We start from the raw sequence: 24,656 nt of genomic DNA on the forward strand, positions 1-24,656 counted from the left end.
TGCAGAATCACTACAACAGTAGTAGTATGTACTATCCGATCCAAAATACTAGTCAAATATCTGGTTGGGCACTTTGTTTGTGGTAATTGTCAAAGCCTCAACATTAAGAAGACTAGAAGAAGACAACCCAAAGGACAGGACACAGTGGCTAGAGCTATTAGTCAATCTAAGTTTTATTATTCCAAAGAAAACCTTCAATAAAGAGTGGGCAACTGTGCAAGCTTAGCTACAGACAGAATAATAGTAGTAGTAGTAGTAGTACAGAGAGTCATAGCAGAGGCAGTTAGAAGTAACTTAGTTAGAGGCAGGAATAACCAGAATTTGGAATTAGAAAGTGGACCCTGTCTTCTTGCCCCTGGGTGGTGCTGATGTTCATGTAAGATATAATAAAGAAAGAGACAAACATTAAGGAGTGCTGTGAAAGAAAGAAATCATTTGGAAAAATAAGTTAAAAAACATTTTAGGAAACAACAATTGCAATTATAAAATTGACCTATCTAATCAGATGGATCAACCACTGGGCTGCTTGCTGGATTCACGGATCGTCTACTTATTTATGAACACTCCAGTGTTCCATAATCATTCTGATTACAAATACTAACAAAGCCTAGTAAGTACCACCTGACCTAGACCACCTATTCCATACGGGCCAATTGTTCACTAAGTCTGCATTTCCATTTTTTTTAGCCTTCACAAATGCATAGATGAGATGGAGGACACATGCATACATTTGTGCATGCACCAAATTGTGGGTTGGTTGCATCTGATCTTGTTCTGCTGCTGACTGACCCTGCTAAGCCTACCACTCACTAAACAAACTACAAAAGGTTCTACGGATGACTTGTGTAAGCAGCACTCAGTGACAGAAGAGGCATCACGCAGACCGTAAAACAATTATTAACTAATACGAACTAAACCTAGTATCCAATATCCATCCACCACTATTTCATAGGAGGACAATGGAAGGACTAGAGTCTCTCTAGCAATAGCATTACCTAACTTCAGTTCTCTAAAATAAACTCTTACATTAATCAGCCCAAGCTAGCACAAAGTTGCAAACAAGTAAGAGTAGCACCGAGCACCTGGGTCCTACAATCACAGAAGATTTTGAAACGTAATTTTCCAGCAACGCGTTAGCAGCAGTAATCTTGTTATTCATCAAAAATGTAATTTAAAGACAATAAGTTACTCACCAAGCCCAACGACCTCAACACCTAGCAGGTCCAACAGGTCCTGCTCCCGGTCCAGGATGTCAGACCACCGGTGGGCCAGTTGATTATGGGTGCGCCGGACACCTGAGCACCGGAACACTGCCCGGCGCACCTTCGCCCACCGACGGTGACGCTCCTGGGTAGCGTACCCGGAGCCAGGCCTGCCGCCTGCTGTCAAGGTCAAGGGGAGGTGGCGTTGGATGAAAAAAACAAGGGCGGCCACCTCCGCCTCACCAAAAAGTTGCCGGGCCTGCACCCCTGCAGAACGCATTCTGCCGCAAGGCTGGCGGCTCTTGGGCACAGGCCCCTTGACCTTTGAAGCGCCAGACGTGCCCTTGGCCATGGTTCTGGGGTGGGTGGGAGGTGGAAAAGAAAAGTTAGAAGGGAAAAAAGTTAGGGGGAAGAAGTAAGAAAGAAGTAATAAAAGTAAAAAAAACACAGTAAAAGTAGAAATAAAATGCAAAATATAAACTTAGGGAAAGAGAGAGATAGATGATAACTAAAAAAAGTCAGAAAACATGTTTTAAATACTAAGGATTACAAAGATTAAGGGAGGATAGAAAAGTAGGCCCAGAACCATAGCATAGAGTGAAAAACAAGATGGCCACGCCCATTCGCGACCACGTGGGTAAGTTTGCGCAATATTTCTCGCGAACATGCAATAATCGTCGTGAACAAGTAAAATGCGCTCCCGAACACAACATGCGCATCGCGAACACGCTATACGTGACCCGGAAAAGGAAATAAGGCATCGCGAGCGGGCGGGACAATTGAAAAACAAGATGGCCGCGCCCATTGGCGACCGCATGGGTAAGATCGCGAGATTATCCCCCGAGCATGCAAACCGCTCCCCGAACACAAACAACACGCTCCCGAACAAGAAAAAGGCATCGCGAACGGGTGCCCCAAGCAACTACGCATGCTCGCAAAGCGACGTGTAGCTCGCGTAGTGCAAGAACATCTTCGCGTAGCTTCGCGTAGCGCGACTACGTGAACTACACCCAGGGTTCGTTTTAATGTGCACATGTTCTGCAAATTTATGAAACACCGTTTCTTGAAGCAGGGGCATGCTGGGGTGATAGACGAGAGGTAGCAGCGGGGAATAGAGCATCGGGGCATCTAACAGACCACTTATGCGTTGCCACGCTGCCACAGTGCAAGCAACTGTGGTCGACGGCTGCTCCCTGCCAGTAGACACATCATACAGTGCTTCGTCTATCGAGATGGGATGAGCAAGCCAGTGTTCTGCTGCCACTTGTGGCATAGATCGCGGTTGACGCACTCAGAAATAAGCATATTGAGCCTGCGCACTAAGATAATATAATTCAAAATTGGGCACGCCAAACCCTCCCTGCGAGTATGGTCTAATGAGTACACTCCACTGTAGCCTTGGGTGGTTGCCCCCCCCATACCAAGCGTATCAATTCAGATTTCAGTGTTTTGAAAAAGTAATTCCCCGGATAAAATGGTATGTTTAAAGAAAGATACAATAATTGGGGCAATATCATCATTTTAATCAGGGATGCTCGTCCCGCCATGGAAAGAGGGAGAGTAATCCAGCGGGAAACGCATTCCGTTATACGGGTCAGGGCTGTTCCATAATTGAGGCGCATTAATGCATCCCTATCCCTCGTGATTTAAATGCCCAAATAGCGCAATTCGTCCTCGCACCACTCCAGGGGATAATCTAGCGGGAAGCGGGCCGCTGCAGCCGTCAGAGGGAAGATACAGGATTTGCCCCAGTTAATTTGGATCCCGTAGAGCTTCCCGAACACGATGGACTCTCTAAGGATTGGATTCAAATTAGTTTGCGGGTCACGAATGTAAAGAGTGATATCATCCGCATAGGGATAGGGGGCATCCCTGCCGGGTACCCCTTGTGACCGGGAACGCCCTGGATGTGCGACCATTGATGAGCACCTTAGCAACTGGCGAGCAGTACAATAGCTTAATCCATCAGAGAAGGAGAGGAGGAAAGCCCATGCACAGCATCATCCCAAATATATAGTCCCATTCAATTGAATCAAAAGCCTTTGTGGCATCGAGAAACACTGCCGCCAAAGGCAATTCAGGAGAGACGTTATTCAACACTGTGAAAAGAGTTTGCAAATAATGAGAGGTAGCGCGGCCGGGCACAAAACCAGACTGATCAGGCAATATTAAGTTCTCCAGCAACAGGCTAAGGCGGTTAGCGATGAGCTTGGCCAGTATTTTAACGTCACAATTAAGGAGCGACTACGGCCTGTACGAATCGCATTGATGAGGCGCCTTCCCAGGCTTTAATAGCGAAACGATTAGGGCCTCTCGCATAGAGGGGGGAAGGTGCCCGACTTCTAGGGCATCTTCATATACTTCACGAAGTATGGGGTCCATCTGATCTATATACATTTTATAGAATTCTACAGGTATGCCATCTGTGCCAGTGGCCTTTCCCGATTGCAGATGCATAATTGCATCCCTGACTTCATCAAGCTCAAACGGTGGCATAGAAACTCTTGCTGCCTGTCACTCAGCCATCCCAATGTCACATCGTTCAAATAGCTATCCTGATCCAATTCATCTACCCTATGCGTGGCATACAATTGAGCATAGTGCATGGTAAAGGCATTGAGGATACTGGCAGTATCTCTATATACCACCTCCCCTGAACCCTCAAGTTCCAGAACCTTTGGCATACTTTTACTACACAGTTGTTTTGTGCTCTGTGTGAAAGGAGTGATGTGAGCATGATTACTCACCCAGTAATAATTGTTTAACAAGCCATGCAGGAAGTGAACATACTGACAGGCCTTATTCCTCTATGTGGTTATGGAATTCCTTGGTGTTTTGCAAAATACTTATAATGTGTGTTGAGGGTTCTTTATCGCTTATATAATTAAAAAACTATTTTATTCAAAATAACATTAATCTTTTTAAATCTAAAAATAAATGTAACTGTAATTTGTAAAAAATATAATACTCAAATTAGTTTAAATTAATTCTATAGATAACATTTTGTAACTTTTTATACATAAAAATGTAAACATTTCGCTTTAGGTTGAGTTTTTGTTATTTAAGCTTTAAAAAGTAATGTTAATTCAGTATAGTAACATTGATTAATTATGTGCAGAGCGAGCTAAACGAGACTTGCTCTTTGTTTGCGAGCACCCACAAGATTTGGTAGCTGCCCGTGTATTACTACAAGATTTTGCCGCTGTTAAAGCGGCATTAGGCCGTGCCAGCGACTTCCTGTGCTTCTTTTGTGATGTAGGTGAGTGTGATCGATTGAGAGCGACTGCAACCTGGAGAAGATGCTGCCCTGGAAAAGCAACTAACTCCCCTCAAAAGACAATTTGGAGTTAATAAACTTCACAAATGGAGCGTTCGGTTTGTTTATTTTTGTGCGAGGAGCCCTTTTTTTTATTTTACTTTTTTTTTCAATAAGGAGTAAGTGCCCAACAGACTCCAACTTTCTGTTCCTGTTCATCAGGCTCCTCCCAGTTCTTTGTCCACCTACTGGTCATTCTCATTTGTATTTCGAATTAGCAGGATCACTGTTTGTCTGATGCATATATACTATTGGATTTTAGAACTTTGTCTTTGTGATTTTGAAAGTAAGTAAAAAAACTGTTGCATAAGGGTGTTTGTTTGATAGATGGCATGCACCATGATTTATTTGTACTGTTAATTGATTTTTAAAATGTATTGTGGTGGGTGGCGTGCAGTTTTGGTAGGGACCTAGTTATTTTTTTGCATGTAAGTTTTCTTCTTTTGTAAAGACAAAATGTTGTACAGTTCAGTACATTTTCTGCATGTTTTTAATGAATTTGCAATATTCATTTAATTTACTATGTTGCTTAGTACTAGTCATAGGTACATGAAACAATTGTTTCTATGCTGTCTGTTGAATTGAAACATCATTTAGGTCATGGATGGCATTGGATTAAATTACAAAATGTGTTTTTTGGGGGGTATTTCACGTTTTTTTCCGCAAACAGATTATAGAGGGGTAATATCTTTTGATGCCTTTGGAGGATGTGTGTTGTTGTAAAATTGTATAGCCCCGTTACATTTAATTTTGGCATTGCTGAATTAATGTTCTCCTGTGTTACCATGCCTCCTTTGTCTGGCCAATGTGTGAATGTGTTTTCTATAGGCCACCATTTGTCTTTGCTCCCCATGCAATGTGGCCAGTAGTCATTTTGCTTAGACAGTGTCCATGGGCCTGCATGTTCTCTTTGTTTTCTATGCCTCCTTGCTTGTTGTTTGCCCATGTGGCTGGTGGCCATTTTGTGTAGCCACTACCAGCCAGTGTGCTTTTGCCAGAGGCCTGCATATGTTCTTTGTTGTAACCATGTCACCTTGCTGGTTGCAGTTGTTTGACCATGTCACTGGTGGCCATTTTGTGTAGCCAGCCAGTGTGTTTTTTCCAAAGGCCTGCATGCCTTCTTGTTGTGGCCAGACCTCCTTGCTGGTTGTTGTTGTTTGACCATGCGGCTGGCAGCCTTTTTGTGTAGCTAACCAGTGTGCTTTTGCCATAGGCCTGCATGTGTTCTTTGTTGTGGCCATGCCTCCTTGCTGGTTGATGTTTGACCATGTGGCTGGGGCCATTTTGTACAGGCAGACAGTCTGCTTTTGCCATAGGCCGGCATGTGTTCTTTGTTGTGGCCATGCCTCCTTGCTTGTTGTTCAACCATGTGGCCATTGTGTGCAACCATCCTTTTTTCAATTTTCAAAGCCATTTTGTATGTAGGGGCTTAAGCCTTTTTGTTTGTGCTAATTTTCTTTTTAACTTTTCCCTGATACCAGTTTAACATTTTGCTTAAGGCCTAGTTGCTGCTCAATGCTCAGAGTAAATGTACTGTATGAACTGTGTTTTATATTATTATATAACTTTTTAGCATTTTTCACCTGCACCATTCCTTGTCTTCCAAATCCCAATGGGTTTCTCATGATCCCCCAATACATCAGCAATTATATATTTGTTTGATAATTGTTTTTACATACATTTATTTAATGTCTTTAAAAATTACTTTTTTCTTTTTTTCATTCTTTATTTCTATTTTTACATTTGTTTTAAAAAAAAGTTTTTACATTTTGTTTTAGTTTTTAAAAGCATTTGCAATTTCTTTTATTTAAATCTTTCTTTTAATGATTTTCCATTGCACATTTTCTCAACATTCATTAACCCAATGTCTGCCGTAGGCGCAAAGCCGCACACAGCATTCATTTTCTAAGGATTATTCCTTTGTCACTGTCTTGCTTTCACCCCTCAGATAATACAGAATCTTCTACATGGTAGCTCAAACCCACAAGGCAAAGCAGGAGACATAACACAGCACCTTTCGAAAAGGGTTTTATTTTACTAAATGCAAGAGCTCTCTTTCTTTGAATAAGGCTTTGGGTTTTATTTTACACAATGCTCTCTAACAGAAAGGCTTTCCCAGATGCCAAATGCAGAACATTCAAATACACATAGAGATATATATTTATATACAAGCAATAATAACACACTGGATAGATGCAGCAGTTAGATGCATGAATAATACCATGAATAAACAAGCAGCAAATAATATGAAACTACACTCAATAACATATAATATGCTGGACGTCCTGCAAGATATCAGAAGGATATATACACTGAATACATGAAATGATTACTTTGGATGTGCACCTCAAATCACTCACACATCACAAAGAAGACACCTCAAATGATCAAAGCCACTGGCCAAACATCACAATGGCAAAATTCAATACTCAATATTAAAATGACCACAGACACTGGAATCACGCATCACAATGGCACTAGTCAAAACTCAATACTTCATCTGGTGCAAACACTGCATCTTAGTCCACTCCTGACTGGGGGATACATTAACAGCCGGGGATAAGAGCCTCAGCAACCAGGGTTCCACGCTCCGATGTAGACGCGTTCGTACCCTGTTTGGATTCCAAAATCACAGTTTCTAAGTCAACAACCATCAGCTTTATAATCTCAAAACAAACTAGAAGGTTCAAGAGAAATCTCCCCCTGCGCCAGAGGAATCTTACCAGAACTGGCCAGCTTCCAAACAAGCATTCCCTGGCTGGAAGGAGTTCCCATGTTCCCCTCTCCAATCTCGCATGTTCCAGCCTTTATCTTGGCGAAGCTCACAAAGCCTTCCGGGTACATTAAACGATCTGTGCACGCAGATAGAGGTCAAGCAAGGCAGAGTTAGAAAACAGGATGACATGAGGCCATGTCAAAGCCAATAGTAAGAACTTCATAATTCTACCAATGTATTTCACAATACACATTTGTGAACACACTGCTTATAGATTCTCATACTTCATCTCTCAATGTCCTATAGCATCACATACTTTATCTCTCAATGTACAACACCTAGCACATTTGTCATCACAACACTGCACTTCGAGACCAAAAAGTACATTCCACACCTCTCTCTCCCTCTCATGCTTTCAAATGCACATCCCACACGTTCTGTTCTTGGCAAGGCTGTTCTACTCCATGACAGCTCCCACTGAAAGACAACAAGATTAAAAGAAGAAACTTTTAAGAGAAACAGGCATATGCTGGACGTTGTACATTCAGGTTAGGATAAAATAATACACCAAAGTCAATTAAAATAATGGTAGTCAAAGGTCATCACAGGGTATCAGACCACAAAAGTGCCTCTAGCACTACATTCACCTGCACCTTCCTGAGTGCCACATCCCAACTTGACGCACATGAACGAACAGTTGCATCTGTATGTTGTTGCCCTATTTTATCCTTCATGATTGTAAATGAAACCTTATGTTGGTGTGGTTTTACTTTTGAATGGATACACTGTATTGTTGTTAATATTTATAACTTAAGTAACCACACTAAATGATATTGTTTGTATTACTAATTAAAACTGCAACAATGCCATGTTTCACTAATGTTTTTCTTGTTTGTTTGCTTTTAAGTGCACAAGAGAAGAAACATCCCCCACAGTACTGCCAGACAAAAGGCCTGCTTGTCTAAGACTCAGGCGGGATCCAAGTGGAGTCTTGATCATCAGAATGGGGGCTTGGAGAAGAAGATGGTGGAGTACCCTTCCTTTTTCTTGCTGGAAATCTGAAAGCCATGATATTAGTCTCCTGTATGGTCGGATTGGAGTTGGACCAGTGTGCAGTGTAGAAGCCCCCCCATTCCCTTCAAGGACAGTGGAGAGACAATGCCTGCCTCTATCCTGTGCCTATCCTTTTTTTCATCCCCTGTCAGGAGTGCCCCAGAATATTTGATTTGCAAGACTGGCCAATGAGTGTTGTGTGAATCAAAGAGGATCAGCAGTGTACCACCGTGTTTGAATTGGAAAAGGTAAGTAATACACCAATGAGTGATATGTGAGTGATTGTGAGCGTTGAGATGATTCATGTGGTGGCAGACAATGAGAGTGGGTATTCTGTTTAATGATAATTTGTACGCTTGATTGTCTTTGTGATGATTTACAATGTTTTTGGCCGAATGGGCGATCATTTGTTGCCTGTAGGTGATTATTCCTTCCCCTTTGGCACTTAATGAGATTTGCTTACTGGGTCCACACTGCTTTGTTTTCTAAATCATACTCCTCAAAGACCCGACCAGTCCATTTATCTAACAAACACAAATCTACACACAAAAATTACTCAATGTTTCTCCTGTTTTTCATCAACAGTATCACACTACAGGTCGATCTCTTTCATTTGGGTCAGGAGTCGGAACGGAGTTGGACATATTCGTTACTCGGAGTCATGAGGATGATGGAAGGACTCAAGTTGTTACTATCTCAACAACTGCCAGAAGAAGGAAGTTGTCAACTTCACAGAAAACAACATGGTGATGCCTCCAAGAGGCCTTCTAAACTCCGTGGACTGGTGAGAGGTGTATTGATTATTTGATTTAGGAAATGCATTGCTGCTGAGTGTGTGTGTTGGCTGGCTCAAATTTTAAACTATGGGGGATATTCACAAGGATCTATCGCCGAGTTAACCGCACATTATCGCAGCCAAAGTTGCGATAAACTTATCGCCCAAATCACAAGCTGGTGTTAACAGCCCACAGCACCAGTTTACCCGCGATAGCAGCTGCAAAAAACATCGCCACAGATAACCCCCACAACTATCGCTAATGAGATGCAGAGTAGGCGTTCCCGTGCCAAAAGCCGCGACAACACCACTCCACAACATTCACAACGACCAGCCAGTGCTGCGATAAGAACACAAAACAGGCAATAAGGCGCGTTAGCAGCAGGAAAATAACACTTGCTCTGACCTGGTGCAAAGTCAGACCACAGCCTGCACCACAAAAGGGAGCACAGCCCAGACCCACACCTGAAGAACAACAGATGCACCCGGCCAACTGAACATGCAGCCCAGAGGTCCGAAAGGGCAACAACACCCGCTGCCACCACCCCCAGGACCCTCCCTCCCCAGCACCCCCGACCAAAGACATGGCATATCAGCTACACCTAAACATGTACAAAATAATCCGCTTGATGTCGCACAATCACAACTGGTGACATACATGTGTTGTCACAAAAATGAGCATCACATGTTCACTTTAGAAGCAACAAAAGAAACTTTCTTAAAATGAACACTGAAATGAAGACACATGGTGGCTCCGTAGGTCACAGCCTGCAAGACAAAAATCATGATGAGAAGGTGTGTGCTGCGCACATCAAAGGACAGAGGGGGAACAAAGGAGAGAGAGAGGGAGAGAGGGAGAGAGAGAGAGAGAAGAAGAGAGGGGAGAGAGAAAGAGAGAGAAGAAGAGAGGGGGGAGAGAGAGAGAAGAAGAGAGAGGTAGAGAGAGGGATAAGAAGAGAGGGGGAGAGAGAGAGAAGAAGAGAGGGGGAGAGAGAGAGAAGAAGAGAGGGGGCTGTGACATGCTGACAACTAGAGCAGTGGCCTGCAGACCACCAGCGAGTACGCCTGCGACGGGTAGCAATGAGGGCCGCCCTTCGGAGCGTAAGCGGAGTGGTCTGGCCTGCCGTACGCCGGACCAGCGCAGGGCTTGCAACAATGACTTGTGGGCTCTGGGCGTGGGTCAGTCCATGTCCGGACATGGAAGTGACTGATGCGTGTGTCCCTATTGTAGTTCACGGGACCCGGTACACAATATGCAATGTAGCACCCTCTGACTGGCATCCAACAGGATGAGCATCATTGACGCAAGGGAAATCACTGTCCCTACATTCATCCACACATTCATACATGAATGATGAAAGACATGACACAGCAGTGTGTCACTGGATGTTTATTGCACATCCAGTGCAGTTCTGCAGCTGAAGCGGTACAGGGCAATGCTGAACACACTACACAATATGGGCCCGTGGAAGGCCAGCCAGAGTCCATCCGGGGATGACAATTACTGCGGAAGAGGAAGGGTACAGTCCGCAGTCTGGTCGCCGTGTCATTGGTCATCAAACAGGATATGGCAGTCCATGTTGCTGTCCAAGGTGAGTGCATCGGAGTGTATCGGGGTCAGTGGAAGGTCATGAGGCCATTTGCAGCACCAAGCAGAAATAGGCCAGGTGGCGGAGATGAATGCTAGTGCCTCCTGATCACAAACGCATCCATGTTTTCGTCCCCGGATGTGTGCTCTACCCTACCTGTGGGTGTTGCAGTACCGTCTGAGGCACTGTGTGCCACTGACACATCAGGTGCCGGAGTAGATACGTCTGCCGCACTGTGAGGCAATGGCACACCAGGGGGTGGAGATGTGGATGGTGTGGGGGCAGCAGCATTCATCTGCGCCACGCCTTGTGACAGCAATGCTATGATGATGATCTGCAAGGCATGGTAGATCCCAGCTACATTTTGCTGATGTACAGCGGTTGCTGCCATCCTTTCCACCTCCATCCACACTACGTCCTCCATGAGCCTCCGCATGTGAGCCAGCTCACGGCTGGTATTGCTGGTGCCCCTCTGAGTGGACAGGTGTTCTTCTCTCCGCGTCAGGACTCCAGCGATGTCAGTCAGGGCTCGTTGGAGACCATGGAGCGGGCCTAGACACCCATGGATTGCGTCCAGTTTGGTGACCATGAGCTCGAACCCACCCGCACCTGCTCAGCCGTCTCCCTCTGGGTCTCCAGCACATGGTGTTGGAAGGCCGTGTGTTGTTCCTGGGGGTCTTAGGAGACTGCTACGGCCGTGGGTGCCACCTGCTGGGTGGTTTGCGTGGTGGGTGGGGTCTCCTCGATGCAGCTGGTCAGCCCTGATCCTAGAGGTGAGTCGCGGATGATGTCAATGATGTCTAGGAGGGCTTGTGCGTCGATGCTGGGGTTGTCCTCCTCATCATCAGTGAATAGTGGCTGGTACTGCTCTGCAGGGGGTGTTGACGGTAGCCCTGCAATGTGAAGGGGAGATGGCGTATTGCTATGTGTCCACATGTATGTAGCCGCATGGTACATGTTGACATTCAGACAGCATGTCATTGTACATTGTGACAGTCTATAGATCTGGGCAATGAGCCAGAGTCATTGAGGATATGCACTGTGCTCTGCTTGATTGTGCATGTGTGCCATCGTGGCCATCTCCACCCGTCCCCCCAATACCTGGTTGTCACTCACCCTGTTGCGGTTGTGTTGTGTCCTGTTGAGCAGTGTCCGGTCCCCCAACTCCGACCACAGTATCCACACTGATGACTGTCGACACCAGCTCCTCCATGTCATCCAGCACGAGCTGTGGCGCTGGGCCCACACCTCCAGTCTGCATCGCTGCCTTCTGGTTGGCTGCGAGTTTGTCCTTGGTCTTTCTCTTGATGTCATTCCATCGCCTCTTGATCTCATCCATTGTCCTCTTGTGCTCTCTGACGGCATTCAACTTGTCCACGATGTCCTGCTATATTGATTTTTGGTGCCCAACGACACGTTGGAGGTGACAAACAGTTGTTTATGGTGTTCCATCACCTCCGTGACTATGATCCTGTTCACCTGCAGACTGAACTTCGTCTTCCTCTTCTTCTTGTCCTTGCCCAACCCTGTCCCCGATGTCCTGGGCTGGTCGTCCGGGGTGCTTGTGGGGTTGCGCTCATCCTCTGCGCCTGCTCTAGCTGCCGCCATAGTGCTTGGGTATTGGTCAGTTTGTGTTTGGGTGTTTTTCTACTTTTATGGTGATTTTTCCCGCCTGTCAGGTTTGTGTTGCAGGCCTGGCGCTGCTTATCGCTGATTTCCTCATTGCGCTTTGGCCCATCGCAGGTTTTTTTGTGTTGTGGTTTGTGGTTTTATCTCCATCAAGGTGGTTGTCTCGCGGACATTGTCCATGGTTTAGGCAGACTATTGCATGGTACCGCCTTGTTGTGAATTCCACGTTGACACAGGGTTATTTTCCCGTGATGGGCTGTGATGTTGAGAGTTGCGTTAAGCTACTCTTGCAGTAGTTAACACACATTCTTGTGAATATACCCCTATGTGGTTGGGTGGGCGCCTGTTGCTGTAGGTAACTGGAGACAAATATGTGATGATGTCACATCATCACATTATCCACGTGCTAGGCTAAATGTTATGATGATGATCATGACAGTTGCGAGCTTGATCAGCCCGGTACATGAAGCCACTTGTCTGTGATTGTTGGTTGTTGTAATTGCTCTCACTTAATTGATCACGCATGAGTCATAAAATGAATGACTGCAAAGGAGTATGCTCTTGCTATGCCTCTGAATCTTCTTGGTACACTCCTCATAAAGCTTACCTTCTGTCCTTTTTTTTGATTCAACAATATCATTTCTGTTTTATAATCTGCAGGCCTTCTCTTTTCCTGCTTAAAAGACAAATGCACCATAACACTCATGCTTACCTTACCGGACCGTGTCAGCCAGCACCCAAGATTGACAGACAATCCAATCAGATTATGGATGGTTAACTTTCTATTTTTGGTTATGGAAGTTCTATTTACGTTGATTGTGACTGTTCCAATTTCGTTATTGTCTCCCTTGTAGGGGAGATTAGAGGACTCAGGTGTAGACTCATAGGACAGTAGTAAGGCTAACGTTTCATCTTGCAATAAACACTTAAGTTGTTGGCGAGGGTAATATTGCCTAAATATCAGCGACACGGCTAGACGATTTGGCTTGCTTTGTAGATTGAGTATTGATTTTTTAATTAGCTTGATTTTTGACAGGGAGTTTTCTGTGAGGTGTAAAATGCTCTTCATTTCGAGAATAGCATTTTGAATGTTGTTAGTTTTGAGTTTCAGTGATTCTAGCTCCGTTTGGGTTGCTGGCGATGGATGAGAAGGGTCCCAGGATCGTTTTGCTACAGAGCTCGACGCACTTGTGGGTATGGCTAGCTTTAAACCTACCAGTAGCTTTTTTTCTAGTAAGAGGAGTGACCGAGGCACCATTTCTATTCAGAGTGGGGGGGTGGCCAAGGGGTCTTTAGCAGAGTTCAGCGATGCACTTTGGGTGTCCTGGGTACCTGATGCTGAGGAGGTAGTATGCGGAGATTGTATGGTTGATTAGGTTAGCGGCGCTGGTTTGTGGTAATGTTTAGAAGATTGACTGACCATTAACCTATTAGCTTTTTGGTGGTTGCTACCTGGTGCCACGTGATGAGTGGACAATCCGATTAGGGGTATAGGGACCGACCTATCTGTGAGTGTTGGTGTTAATTAGCTATTGGTAATATATGGTGGATTGTCCTCTGACTACGGGTGGTCGCTATCCTGTGACTTGAACCTGGTTGATGTGAACTTAGTTCGCTCGGGTTCTTGTACTGTCATAGGGTCTGTTCTAGATGGGAGACTGCTTAGAGGTATATTTGTTTGAGTGTAAGGCCGCTGAGTAAGTCTTGTGGGAGTACTATTAAGTACCTGCTCTTTCAGGGTGGTAAAGTAGTCATCGAATTTCTTTAGATCCTTGTTAGCCATTTTGATAGATTGTTACATTTAGATCTGCTCTTAGACCTTGTGAGGGAGCGATCTGTAACGTGGTGCCATGCGGTATATTTATTGGATCTTGTCTGTTTAATAATTTTGTTATGGTTGTGTGCCATATTGCTATTTTTCTACTGAATAATATTAGGCAATTTACAATGATCCCTTCTTTTATGTTAAAGGACGTGTCAGAAATCAGTGTCTCTAAGTACTTTCTCAAAAGATTGTGTTTAAAGGTTTTAGTTGCAGTCCTTGAGAGGTTAGGGTGTATAATATAGTGTAGGAGTTTCTTCCTGCTGTTTTCAAAGATTATCGTACCATATTGGAGATTGTGCTTTCGTCGATTTATATACATTTCTTTCCATTTCCCTTTCCAATCAGCAAATTCCCTGTTGTCTCAAAAAAAGCAGTCTAAATTGAAAACATACAAGAAATTAATAGCTTTCTAAAAATTGCTAAGGTTAATACAGCAAATTAGCTGATAAATTCTGGTCAATGTATTGGTAGTCGTTTCAATATGGCCGCCTCTTTGCTTGCAGCAATCAACCTAGACAGGCAGTCCTCTTTTCTTTTCCAACCTGGACTAGCAGTCCCTTTTTCTTTTCTATTTTCAAGGTGTTGGTGTTCTGTCACTTGCAAGTGCCTGAGGGCTAGCTCCGAGTTTGGCCATTTTGGTCCTGGGCAGATCAGAAAATGAAGATAATGGCAAAGGAAAAAAGTGGGGACAGGGCACCAATAACAGGTCAGTAAGAGTACTCCTTTGGCTCCACTGGCAGTTCCTGCAGTTATAGGGCAGCTGCGCACCATGCATTTAACGGTGTGTCCTATGACTGAAACTGGAAGGAGAGGAGGCAAGAGACCTCAACGTCCCTCATGAAATGCAGCACAGACTATGTGCTCAGCCACACTGCTGGGGGGAGGGGGAGCGCCGCAAATGGGCGAGAACATCTCTTTCGCGCTCTTGCCGGCGGCAGCCACGCCTACCAGTCTAGGTTGGAGCTCTGCTCCATGTCTGCTGTGATAGTGACAAGACCTAGGCAGCCTTCATGGGTCTTGTGGGGTCGGGAGGCCCTGTGGAGTTAGCGGGCCCAATTAACCTCGGAGGAGAGCCCCATTTACACCACGGTAGCATGAGTGGTAAACTATGCAATTGCTCTGTTGGGTGGTATGCGGATGTTAGTAGGGCTTCAAACAGAGCCTTTGTGGGTGAGATTTCTCTGGCTCTGTCAAGTTTCGTAGTTACTCGCGACAGAGGAGCATTACCTGTAGGGGCGGCTGGTCTTCCAACTTAGCTGTGAAGCTCCGATATGAGAAAGTCATCGATCTTGCACATGAGTAGAACCGGTGACTCTTACTTAAGTGATGTTCTGAGCCGGGGTGGTATGTGGTGGGGGGTAACACAGGGATCACTACCGATCGGTAATACCAAACTTGGGAGCTTCCTTGAGATGCTCCTGTTCAGCGGACATCTTAGTTGGTTAGTAAGTAAAAAAGTAACTGCTACTGCATAAGAAATCTTTTATCTTTATCTATGTTGTTGTAGGCAATATAGGTTATGGCATCATCCCCCTAATGGTCAAGATAATTACACAGGTACATAACTAAATATAACTAACCAGTATACACATTTATAACAGGCTGCATAAAAAGGCAGCAGTGCCAAGTAAACGTAGAACACAATTAAACTACTTTAGGCATAAATTGTGAAGACCTTGTGAGGGAGCGATCTGTAACTTGGTGCCATGCGGTATGTTTATTGTATTTTGTCTGTTTATTCATTTTGGTATGGTTGTGTGCCATATGGCTATTTTTCTACTGAATAATATTAGGCCATTTACAATGAACCCTTCTTTTATGTTAAAGGACGTGTCAGAAATCAGTGTCTCTAAGTACTTCCTCAAAAGATTGTGTTTAAAGGTTTTAGTTGCAGTCCTTGAGAGGTTAGGGTGTATAATATAGTGTAGGAGTTTCTGCCTGCTGTTTTCAAACATGATCCTGCCATATTGGGGAATGTGCTTTCGCCGATTTATATACATTTCTTTCCATTGTCTCAAAAAAAGCAGTCTAAATTGAAAACATACAAGAAATTAATAGCTTTCTAAAAATTGCTAAGGTTAATGCAGCAGACTCGCTGATAAATTCTGGTCACTGTATTGTCAGTCGTTTCAATATGGCCGCCTCTTTGCTTGGAGCAATCAACCTAGACTGGCAGTCCTCTTTACTTTTCCAACCTGGACTAGCAGTCCCTTTTTCCTTTCTATTTTCGAGGTGTTGGTCTTCTTTCACTTGCAAATGCCTGAGGGCTAGCTCCGAGTTTGGCCATTTTGGTACTGGGCAGATCAGAAAATGAAGAAAATGGCAAAGGAAAAAAGTGGGGGCAGGGCAACAATAACAGATCAGTAAGAGTACTCCTTTGGCTCCACTGGCAGTTCCTGCAATTATAGGGCAGCTGCGCACCATGCTTTTAACGGTGTGTCCTATGACTGAAACTGGAAGGAGAGGAGGCTAGAGACCTCAACGTCCCTCACGAAATGCAGCACAGACTATGTGCTCAGCCACACTGTTGGGGGGGGCGCCGCAAATGGGCGAGAGCATCTCTTTCGCGCTCATGCCAGCGGGAGCCGCGCCTAGCAGTCTAGGTTGGAGCTCCGCTCCATGTCTGCTGTGATAGTGACAAGACCTAGGCAGCCTTCGTGGGTCTTGTGGGGTGGGGAGCCCCTGTGGAGTCAGCGGGCTTCACCGGAGAGAGCCTTGGGTCCAATTAACCTCGGAGGAGAGCCCCATTTACACCACGGTAGCATGATTGGTAAACTATGCAATTTCTCTCTTGGGTGGTATGCGGGTGTTAGAAGGGCTTCAAACAGAGCCTCTGTGGGTGAGATTTCTCTGGCTCTGTCAAGTTTCGTAGTTACTCGCGACAGAGGAGCATTACCTGTAGGGGTGGCTGGTCTTCCAACTTAGCTGTGAAGCTCCGATATGAGAAAGTCATCGATCTTGCACAAGAGTAGAGCCGGTGACTCTTACTTAAGTGATGTTCTGAGCCGGGGTGGTATATGGTGGGGGTAACACAGGGATCACTACCAATCGGTAATACCAAACTTGGGAGTTTCCTTGAGATGCTCCTGTTCAGCGGACATCTTAGTTGGTTAGTAAGTAAAAAAGTAACTGCTACTGCATAGGAAATCTTTCATCTTTATCTAGGTTGTTGTAGGCAATATAGCAGTGGCGGCTGGTGACATTTGAAAGTGGTAGGGCGTAAAAGTTCAGGATGAGTGCCTTGGAGTGAGTGAGCTAAACTTGTTGTAAGGGGGGGGCTTGGGGAACAAAAATTTGAAAAAAAGAGTGGGGAAAGGTGCGTTTTCATGCAAAGTTGAGAAAGCAAGAAGGTTAATAAAGCAATAAGAGCCTTTGAGATAACAATGCTGAGTACCTTACAGATCAGTGCGCTGCACATGCTTTTCTTGAGCTGGAAGACATACTAAGCAGCATGCTTAATGCACTGCTGCAGGATGGCTAGAGAACCAACATTCTACCCTGGAAGATATTTTCCAAGCCTGCTTATGAAGACTGAGATTGCTCTTGCATGTGTGATCTGCGGCAGAAATGTGCCCTTACGAATGATATTATTCATGTAGTGAATAAGCACTTCAGTGTATAAACAGCTTTGTGGATCAGGCCTGCAGCAAGGTCCTTTATAGGTGCTAGATGTTGGCACTGAAAGTTGTGGTGAATTTGTTTGAGGTGTAAAGAAGGATTGGAGATCTGACTGCTAAAATGAATAAGTGTGTGCTTTGTTCTTACATAAATGGAAATTACAATACTTACTACATACACGTGTTGTAAAGGAGCTACTGACCATCAGAAGTGTGACTTAATTCAACTGGTTTAACTCACACAGTGAACAGGTTTAGAAAAAAGAACATTAAGGCTGCAGTTTGATTTAATTTTGTAATGATTGTAATATGGGGTTCCTCCTGAGGTTTCATTATCAGTCAGTGAGCCAGGGCTCTAAATTGATGATGTGCATGTGAAGGTCAGAGTAAAGCCTCCACACCTTGTTGACACTCTGGTAAGTCTAAGAGCCCCCAGCCTCTAAGGGAGGCGAGGGGCACTGGGGATTATAAACATTGCTGATGAACAGAGCTGAAGAAGATCTGGGTCACTGAGTAGTGTGTCCCTCGTGTTTAATTTAGGACAGCTGCTCAGGCTCCTGTGCCTCTCTAACCAGTGCCACGCCCCCACTATTATTCAAACAGGCCTGTCTGCGAATGTTGCCGATTAGCAAAGATCGATTCCGTGCACTGCAATTAGAAAAACGGTTCGGGGCACCTTGCACACTGAGAGGAGAGCGGGAGGTTTGCCAAAGACATGCACGGTCCTGACAGTGGCGGCTGGTGACATTTTAAAGTGTTTATGCCACACTACGTTTTTCTCTGTAATCATTTCATATCCATTTCCGCCGATAAAAATAAAAAATAAACTTGCTGACTCGCCAGTCTGTGCGATTATTAATGCAACTAATTTTCGGCGCGACTGAGAAACATCTCCAAACCCCGCAAAAGCGTCACCCACTACCTCTCCACGAGCTTCCTGACGAAACCTCAGCCACAATTCCATGATCTGGGCATGCATGCACGAACAAGGTATCAAACTCCGAATGTAACAATGGGAAACTGCACTTAAAATGCAGGGTCAAGCGCGGGGGGTTGTTATAATTAAAAAATAATACACCTACCTTACCGGTCCCGCTCCATGCCGCCTCAACGCTCCTGGCCGGGTCCTGCCGCGTTTTTCACAGGAAGCACCCGCAGGCAGCGTCCCTCCCCTCCACCAATCACAACGCTGCGATGGCAGCGTTGTGATTGGTGCGGTGCAGGCGCACAGCGCCCCACCCAGGAGCCTAATCGGAGGCCCTTTTCTCTATGTAGGCTGCATGCAGCAGCCTACATAGAGAAAAGGGAGAGTGCGCATGACTGCTTTGGTTTGCCCCAGGCCGAACAAAGCAGTGAGGTTCCACAACAGTGGGAAAGCCACTCCCCTACTGCCCTCCAGCGGGACCGCCCACCCGCCCTCCCACAACCAAGCACTGCCGGCACTTCTGCTTACTCGCAGTGCGAGAAGCAGAAACATACTGAAAATTGTAGTTTTACCATTGTATGTTTCTGCTTCTCTCACTTCGAGAAAGCTGTGGGGCGACGCCCCCACACCCCTATAGAGGAGCCGCCGCTTCAATATAGGTTTTGGCAGCATCCCCCTAATGGTCAAGATAATTACACAGGTATATAACTAAATATAACCAACCAGTATACACATTTATAACAGGCTGCGTAAAAAGGCAGCAGTGCCAAGTAAAAGTAGAACACAATTAAACTACTTTAGGCATAAATTGTGAAGAAATGTATCCCCTTCATTTTTGTACAAAAATAACCCACCTTCTCCACCCACAACAGGTCTACCCCTCTCCCCAAACAAATCACCCAATCCCCAACCAAAGTCCAAAGAAAAGTGTCATAGTCCAAACTCCAGGTCCCAACGCCCTTCCCAATTCCTACCCTCTCCACACACAATAAAAGTCCCTCCCACCAAAATGAAAGATTCAAAAAGAGCTAAACAGGGCATCATCTATTCAGGTCTAGAGGCTATCAAGGTTCTCCTCCATCCGGGCCATCCAGTTCTCACATGAGGCAGCAATGGAATTGGTAGTCTTAGTGGGAGATGGGGGCAGCAGTGGCAGTGTGGGCCCCTGACAGCTGGCAGCAATGATGATGTATTGGACAGGAGGCTGGAAGCTGCGGCTGGTTGTGAGAACTGGTGCCCGGGGCAGATGCCTCCACCTTCTCCTCCTCCTGGGCCACCAGCAGGGGGTTTTCTGCCTGAATAGTCTGCAGCCATTGCCACCACTGCCAGGCCACTATCTCCTGTCTGTTGGGTAGTGCTGGTGGACCTGCAAGAGTAGCTATATCAAGTAAAAACACAAAAGAAAAAAGACAAATTGAAAATAATGCTATGTGCAAACATTTTTTTAAGATTAAATAGTGGCACAGTAGCAGTACATTGCTGGTTCCCCAGGACCATTGGAATTTGATGTGATTAGGAGTGTCACAGGCCACTTTTTTACACACACATGCCTCACATAAAAAACACTGACTGTCTGGCTGAAACGAATTAAGGGTGAATAACACCAGACTAAAACAACAGACTGTTTTATTATTTTCTCTTAAAGGCTTTCCTAGCTAAAAACTAAACAGACACTTTAGGGCTGATTATGATGATGGTTGGATAGCCTCCGACCGCAGGTCAGAGGCTTTCCAACCGAGATCTCTAGTTTTAATTCCGACCGCCTAATAACAATGTAGCCGGTCAGAAATGAAACGGGCTGGTCATTCTGGCTGTATTCCAACATTCTGAAGGAGCCCGTCGTCCAGTCAGAGGCTCCAACGTAATCCCTGAGAACGGCGTTTCCGCCGTCGGGATTACGGTGTCAGTTTCCAACAGGCTTTCCATGTCGAGCTTTCTGACAGGGAAAGCCTGTTGGAGAGTGACTTGGGGGCCCCTAACAGGGCCCCCATTCTTCCATGGCCTCCGGTTGAGGTGCCTGCCACCCGGTGCAGGGATTAAAACAATCTCTCATTTCTTCATGGGAGCTTGTGCCACGGCCGGTTGCAGCACAAGTTCCCATAGGGAAATGGGAGTATTGCAGTCACCTTGTAATGGCGGTGTAGGGATTACCTCTCATTAATGAGTAATGTATTATGCACTCTGGAGTACAAGTTGTTGTGCTAAATTGATGGAGGCATGCTAGCCACCACGTTAGGCACTTTGCTACTCTCTACAGTCTGCATCTGGGGCAGCTGTAATGGACAATAATCTTACTTTAATTCCAATGGCCCTGCTCTTTGTCTGTAAATGCCTTTCAAATTCGACCCTGACTCCACTGCAGTCATGGTGCTGCCTTTGTGGTAGCAAAATGCAATGGACAGGGAGGGAGGTGACATACCTGCATCGCTTAACAAATACAGTGCGTCAAGGGAGTAGACCAACAATCAAAATAGCCCCTTGTTAGAAATGGGGGTCTCTAGTTGGCAGGTTTGTACCCTGTCTAAGTAGGGATCCTTTCGTCTAGTCTGGATAAGGGAGTACAGACCTAAAATAACCCTTGCTCACCCCCTTGGTAACTTAGCACGAGTAGTCAGGCTTATTTCAGAGGCAATGTGTAAAGCATTTGTATATAACACACAGTAGCACAGTGAAAACACTACAAATGGACACCACATCAGTTTAGTAAAATAAAGTATCTTTATCTAAACAAAACAAGACTGAAACAGCAAAAATCCAACATACAGATATACAAATTTTACTTTTAAAAGGTAAAAACAGTTCTGTCTATAGAAAACTATGGGAGCGTCACTTTTAGCACTTTTAGCACAAAGTACCTTGGATGTATCAAAATTACTGGACGAAAACAGGTGCAGGGAAGGTGATGCATCAGTTCCTTGCTTCAGGGGAGGTGATGCGTCAGTTTCTTATTGGAGAGGAGATGATGCATCGGTTTCTTACTGCGACAGGAGGTGATGCGTCAGTTTCTTACTGAAAGCCCAGCGTTGATGTAGATTTGGTGCACAGGTGTGATATGTGAGAAAGTCCAGGTGCTACGGGTCGATGCAGCAGGGATACAGGTGCTACATCAATTTTTTCAGCCGCATACAGGTGATGCTTCGATTTTTTCAGGCACACAGCAGGTCCTGAGTCAGAGTCAGAGCGGGAGGTTCAGACTTTGGAGACTAAGAGCTCGGGACTTATGTTGAGTTGGTTTCTTCAACCGCTAACAAGTGCTGCGTCGATATTTTCAGCCGCACCGTGGAGCTATATGTGTTTTTCAACTGTAAAACAGCCTGTGGTGGGAGAAATAGCACTAGAACAGAGATGCATTGACTTTCAGCAACAGGAGCAGCAAAACAACGTCCAAGGGCCCAGAACTAGAGTTGGCACCACAAGGCAGGACAAAACTCCCTCAGTGGAGCTCAGGATGCTGCAGGTGAAGTCTTTGTGTCCCTGAGACTTCTTAACAGGAGGCAAGCTCTACATCAAGCCCTTGGAGAATCTTCTCAAGCAGGATACACAGCAAAGTTCAGTCTTTGGCCTCTCCAATGCCGAAGCAGCAACTGCAGGCCAACCCAGCTAAGCAACACACAGCTAAGGGGCAGTACTCCTCCTCAAAGCTCTTCAGCTCTTCTCCTTGGCAGAGGTTCCACTTGGTCCAGAAGGATTCTAAAGTTCTAGGGTCAAGGCCCCACTACTAACACTACTTTCAGCCTTTAAAGTGTGCAGATTTCAAAGAAAATCTCTCTTGCTTATTAGCACCAGGTCTGTTCTTCCTGGTCCAGCCACACTACAGGTGGTGGAGACAGCATTGTAAAAGGCAGACACAGCCCTACTCAGGTGCCAGTGACAATTTCTTCCACCACTCTAGCTCAGGAAGGCTCATCAAGATATACCAGCAACACCTCAGCTCCCTTTGTGTGAGTGTCTGGAGTGAATGCACAAACAGCCCTAGTCAGTCTAAACCAGACATTGATTCCACAAGCAGACAGAGGCATACAGAGTGGTGAAGCAAGAAAATACCTTCTTTCTTAAAGTGGCATTTTCAAACACACAATTAAAAAAACAATCTCACTAAAAGATGTATTTTTAAATTCTGAGTTCAGGGACCCTAAACTCCAAATCACTAGCTGTTCCTAGTCAAAAGTTACACTTGTAAAATGTTACAAGGAAGCTCCAGTGATAGCCTATGGGAGAGTTAGTCCTTGCAATAGTGAAAAACGAAATTGGCAGTATTTCACTATCAGGACATTTAAAACACACCAGTACATGTCCTACCTTTCACATACACTACACCCTGCCCATAGGGGTACCTTGGGCCTACCTAAGGTGTGCCTTAGATGTAATAAAAGGGAAAGTTTGGGGCTAGCAATGGGTGCACTTGCCAAGTCGACATTGCAGGTTAAAACTACACTCACAGACACTGCAATGGCAGGCCTGAGACAACTTTACAGGGCTACTCATGTGGGTGGCACAGCCAGTGCTGCGGGCCCTCTAATAGCATTTGATTTACAGGCCCTGGGCACAAATAGTGTACTATACTAGGAACTAACCAGTAAATCAAATATGCCAATCATGGACAACCAATCATAATCACAATTTACACAGGGAGCACTTCCACTTTAGCACTGATCAGCAGTCGTAAAGTGCCCAGAGTACCTAAACCAGAAAAAAACGAACTCCAGCTCACAGTCAAAAAGCCTGGGTAAACTATGCCAAGGATGCCAGGTCTAACACCCCCAATTTGAACCATAGCTTTGATAAAACCAAGTAAGGGAAGTAGGTGAGCATGCCACTCTCCGGAAGAGTTCCCTTGTTTCTTCATCCAAGCAATTACTTTTTCGTCCTTTCATCCCTCTACATTCACCCATTGATAGCCACCATGTCTTTCACCAGAATTTCTAATCCATCCATACATACATCCATCCATTTAGCATCCACCCTTTCAGCCATACTTTCACCCATCTATCCAATATTACTTACCACCGCCCGTCCCCGCCATTGCTGTGTCATCTCCTCCAACCGCAGCCACCTCTGCAGAAGAACCAGCCCCGGCACTGGTGGTCTGTCCGGTTCGAAAAATAATTGCACATTTTTTAGATGCTGATACACCTCCCCTTTTTTTAAATTAAAAAATACAACTAAAATACATCACTACAGTTTGGGTAGCAGTATCTTCTATCAAAAATATCACTTTGGGCATTCGGTTGGTTGACAATGTTAGAAAAGCCAGGTAGTCAAGCCAACCAAAAACATTTCGTAATGGAGGGGCAAAGCTATAGTCTATGATGATGACTCTGAGTCATTGAAGCGCAACAAAGGAGTGGAATAACGGTCAATGATTGACATATGGTGTTGGTTAGCAAATGCCATGGGACCTCATACTAGTTTCCAGCCATGTTGCAGTGAGATGGAAACTGCTGGTATACTGTATAAATGAATTACAGCACAGCAATGGGGGGTAGTCCATGACCCTGGCCACTCTGTCGTTAATTGTTAGAGCATGAGCCAGAAAAAGCAAACCTTCTAAACAAGCATGTGTGGTGAATATTATTCATAATGCAGTCTTCCTTGGGCCTGCAATCTTCACAAAAGACAGTATAGGACCAAAAATCTGTTCTTAGTCTTACAGTACCACTAGTTATAGAGGGAAGAGGGAAAGATTACTAACAAAGCAGAAGAAAACCATAGACTAGTACAGACAGAAGAAAGTCCGCTAAAACAAAACCATGAAATTTGGATAAAAAGGATAGTGCAGGGATAACAAGATTTGTTTTTAAATTGGATAGGTTAGTTGGAAAAAAAGGAGACAATATATAAAAAAAAAACAAGGCAAAATGTAAAAGTAGCATAGTGGGAAAAGGAAAACAAGCTAATCCATTGTGCTTTGCACTCGTTGGTTTGTATCCCATCCTCATTACCACATGAAAGGAAGACAGCAGGTATGGGTGTAAGAGCAACTTTATTTCTCGCCAGCAACACAAGGCT

At 45.0% G+C, this 24,656-nt stretch overlaps 1 protein-coding gene across 5 annotated transcripts in view; it reads left to right on the forward strand.

Annotated features, from left to right (window-relative positions):
* Nucleotides 1–14,674: 14,674 nt before the first annotated feature.
* Nucleotides 14,675–24,656, forward strand: part of LOC146860866 (uncharacterized) — a 254,965-nt gene continuing 244,983 nt past the window's right edge. For 2 of the 5 annotated variants that reach the window (XR_014979220.1, XM_085646386.1), the window contains exon 1: nucleotides 14,700–14,811. Coding sequence is in view for 2 of the 5 variants with exons in the window: in XM_085646386.1 (XP_085502512.1) it covers nucleotides 14,763–14,811 (49 nt within the window). In the remaining 3 variants the exon portion in view is untranslated. Of the gene's footprint in view, nucleotides 14,812–24,656 lie in introns of all 5 variants that reach the window. The other 3 variants (XM_085646387.1, XR_014979219.1, XR_014979218.1) reach the window with 3 other exon arrangements.

This window comes from Triturus cristatus, chromosome 3_1 (assembly GCF_964204655.1).
Source record: "Triturus cristatus chromosome 3_1, aTriCri1.1, whole genome shotgun sequence".
In the NCBI taxonomy this organism is placed as follows: Eukaryota; Metazoa; Chordata; class Amphibia; order Caudata; family Salamandridae; genus Triturus; species Triturus cristatus.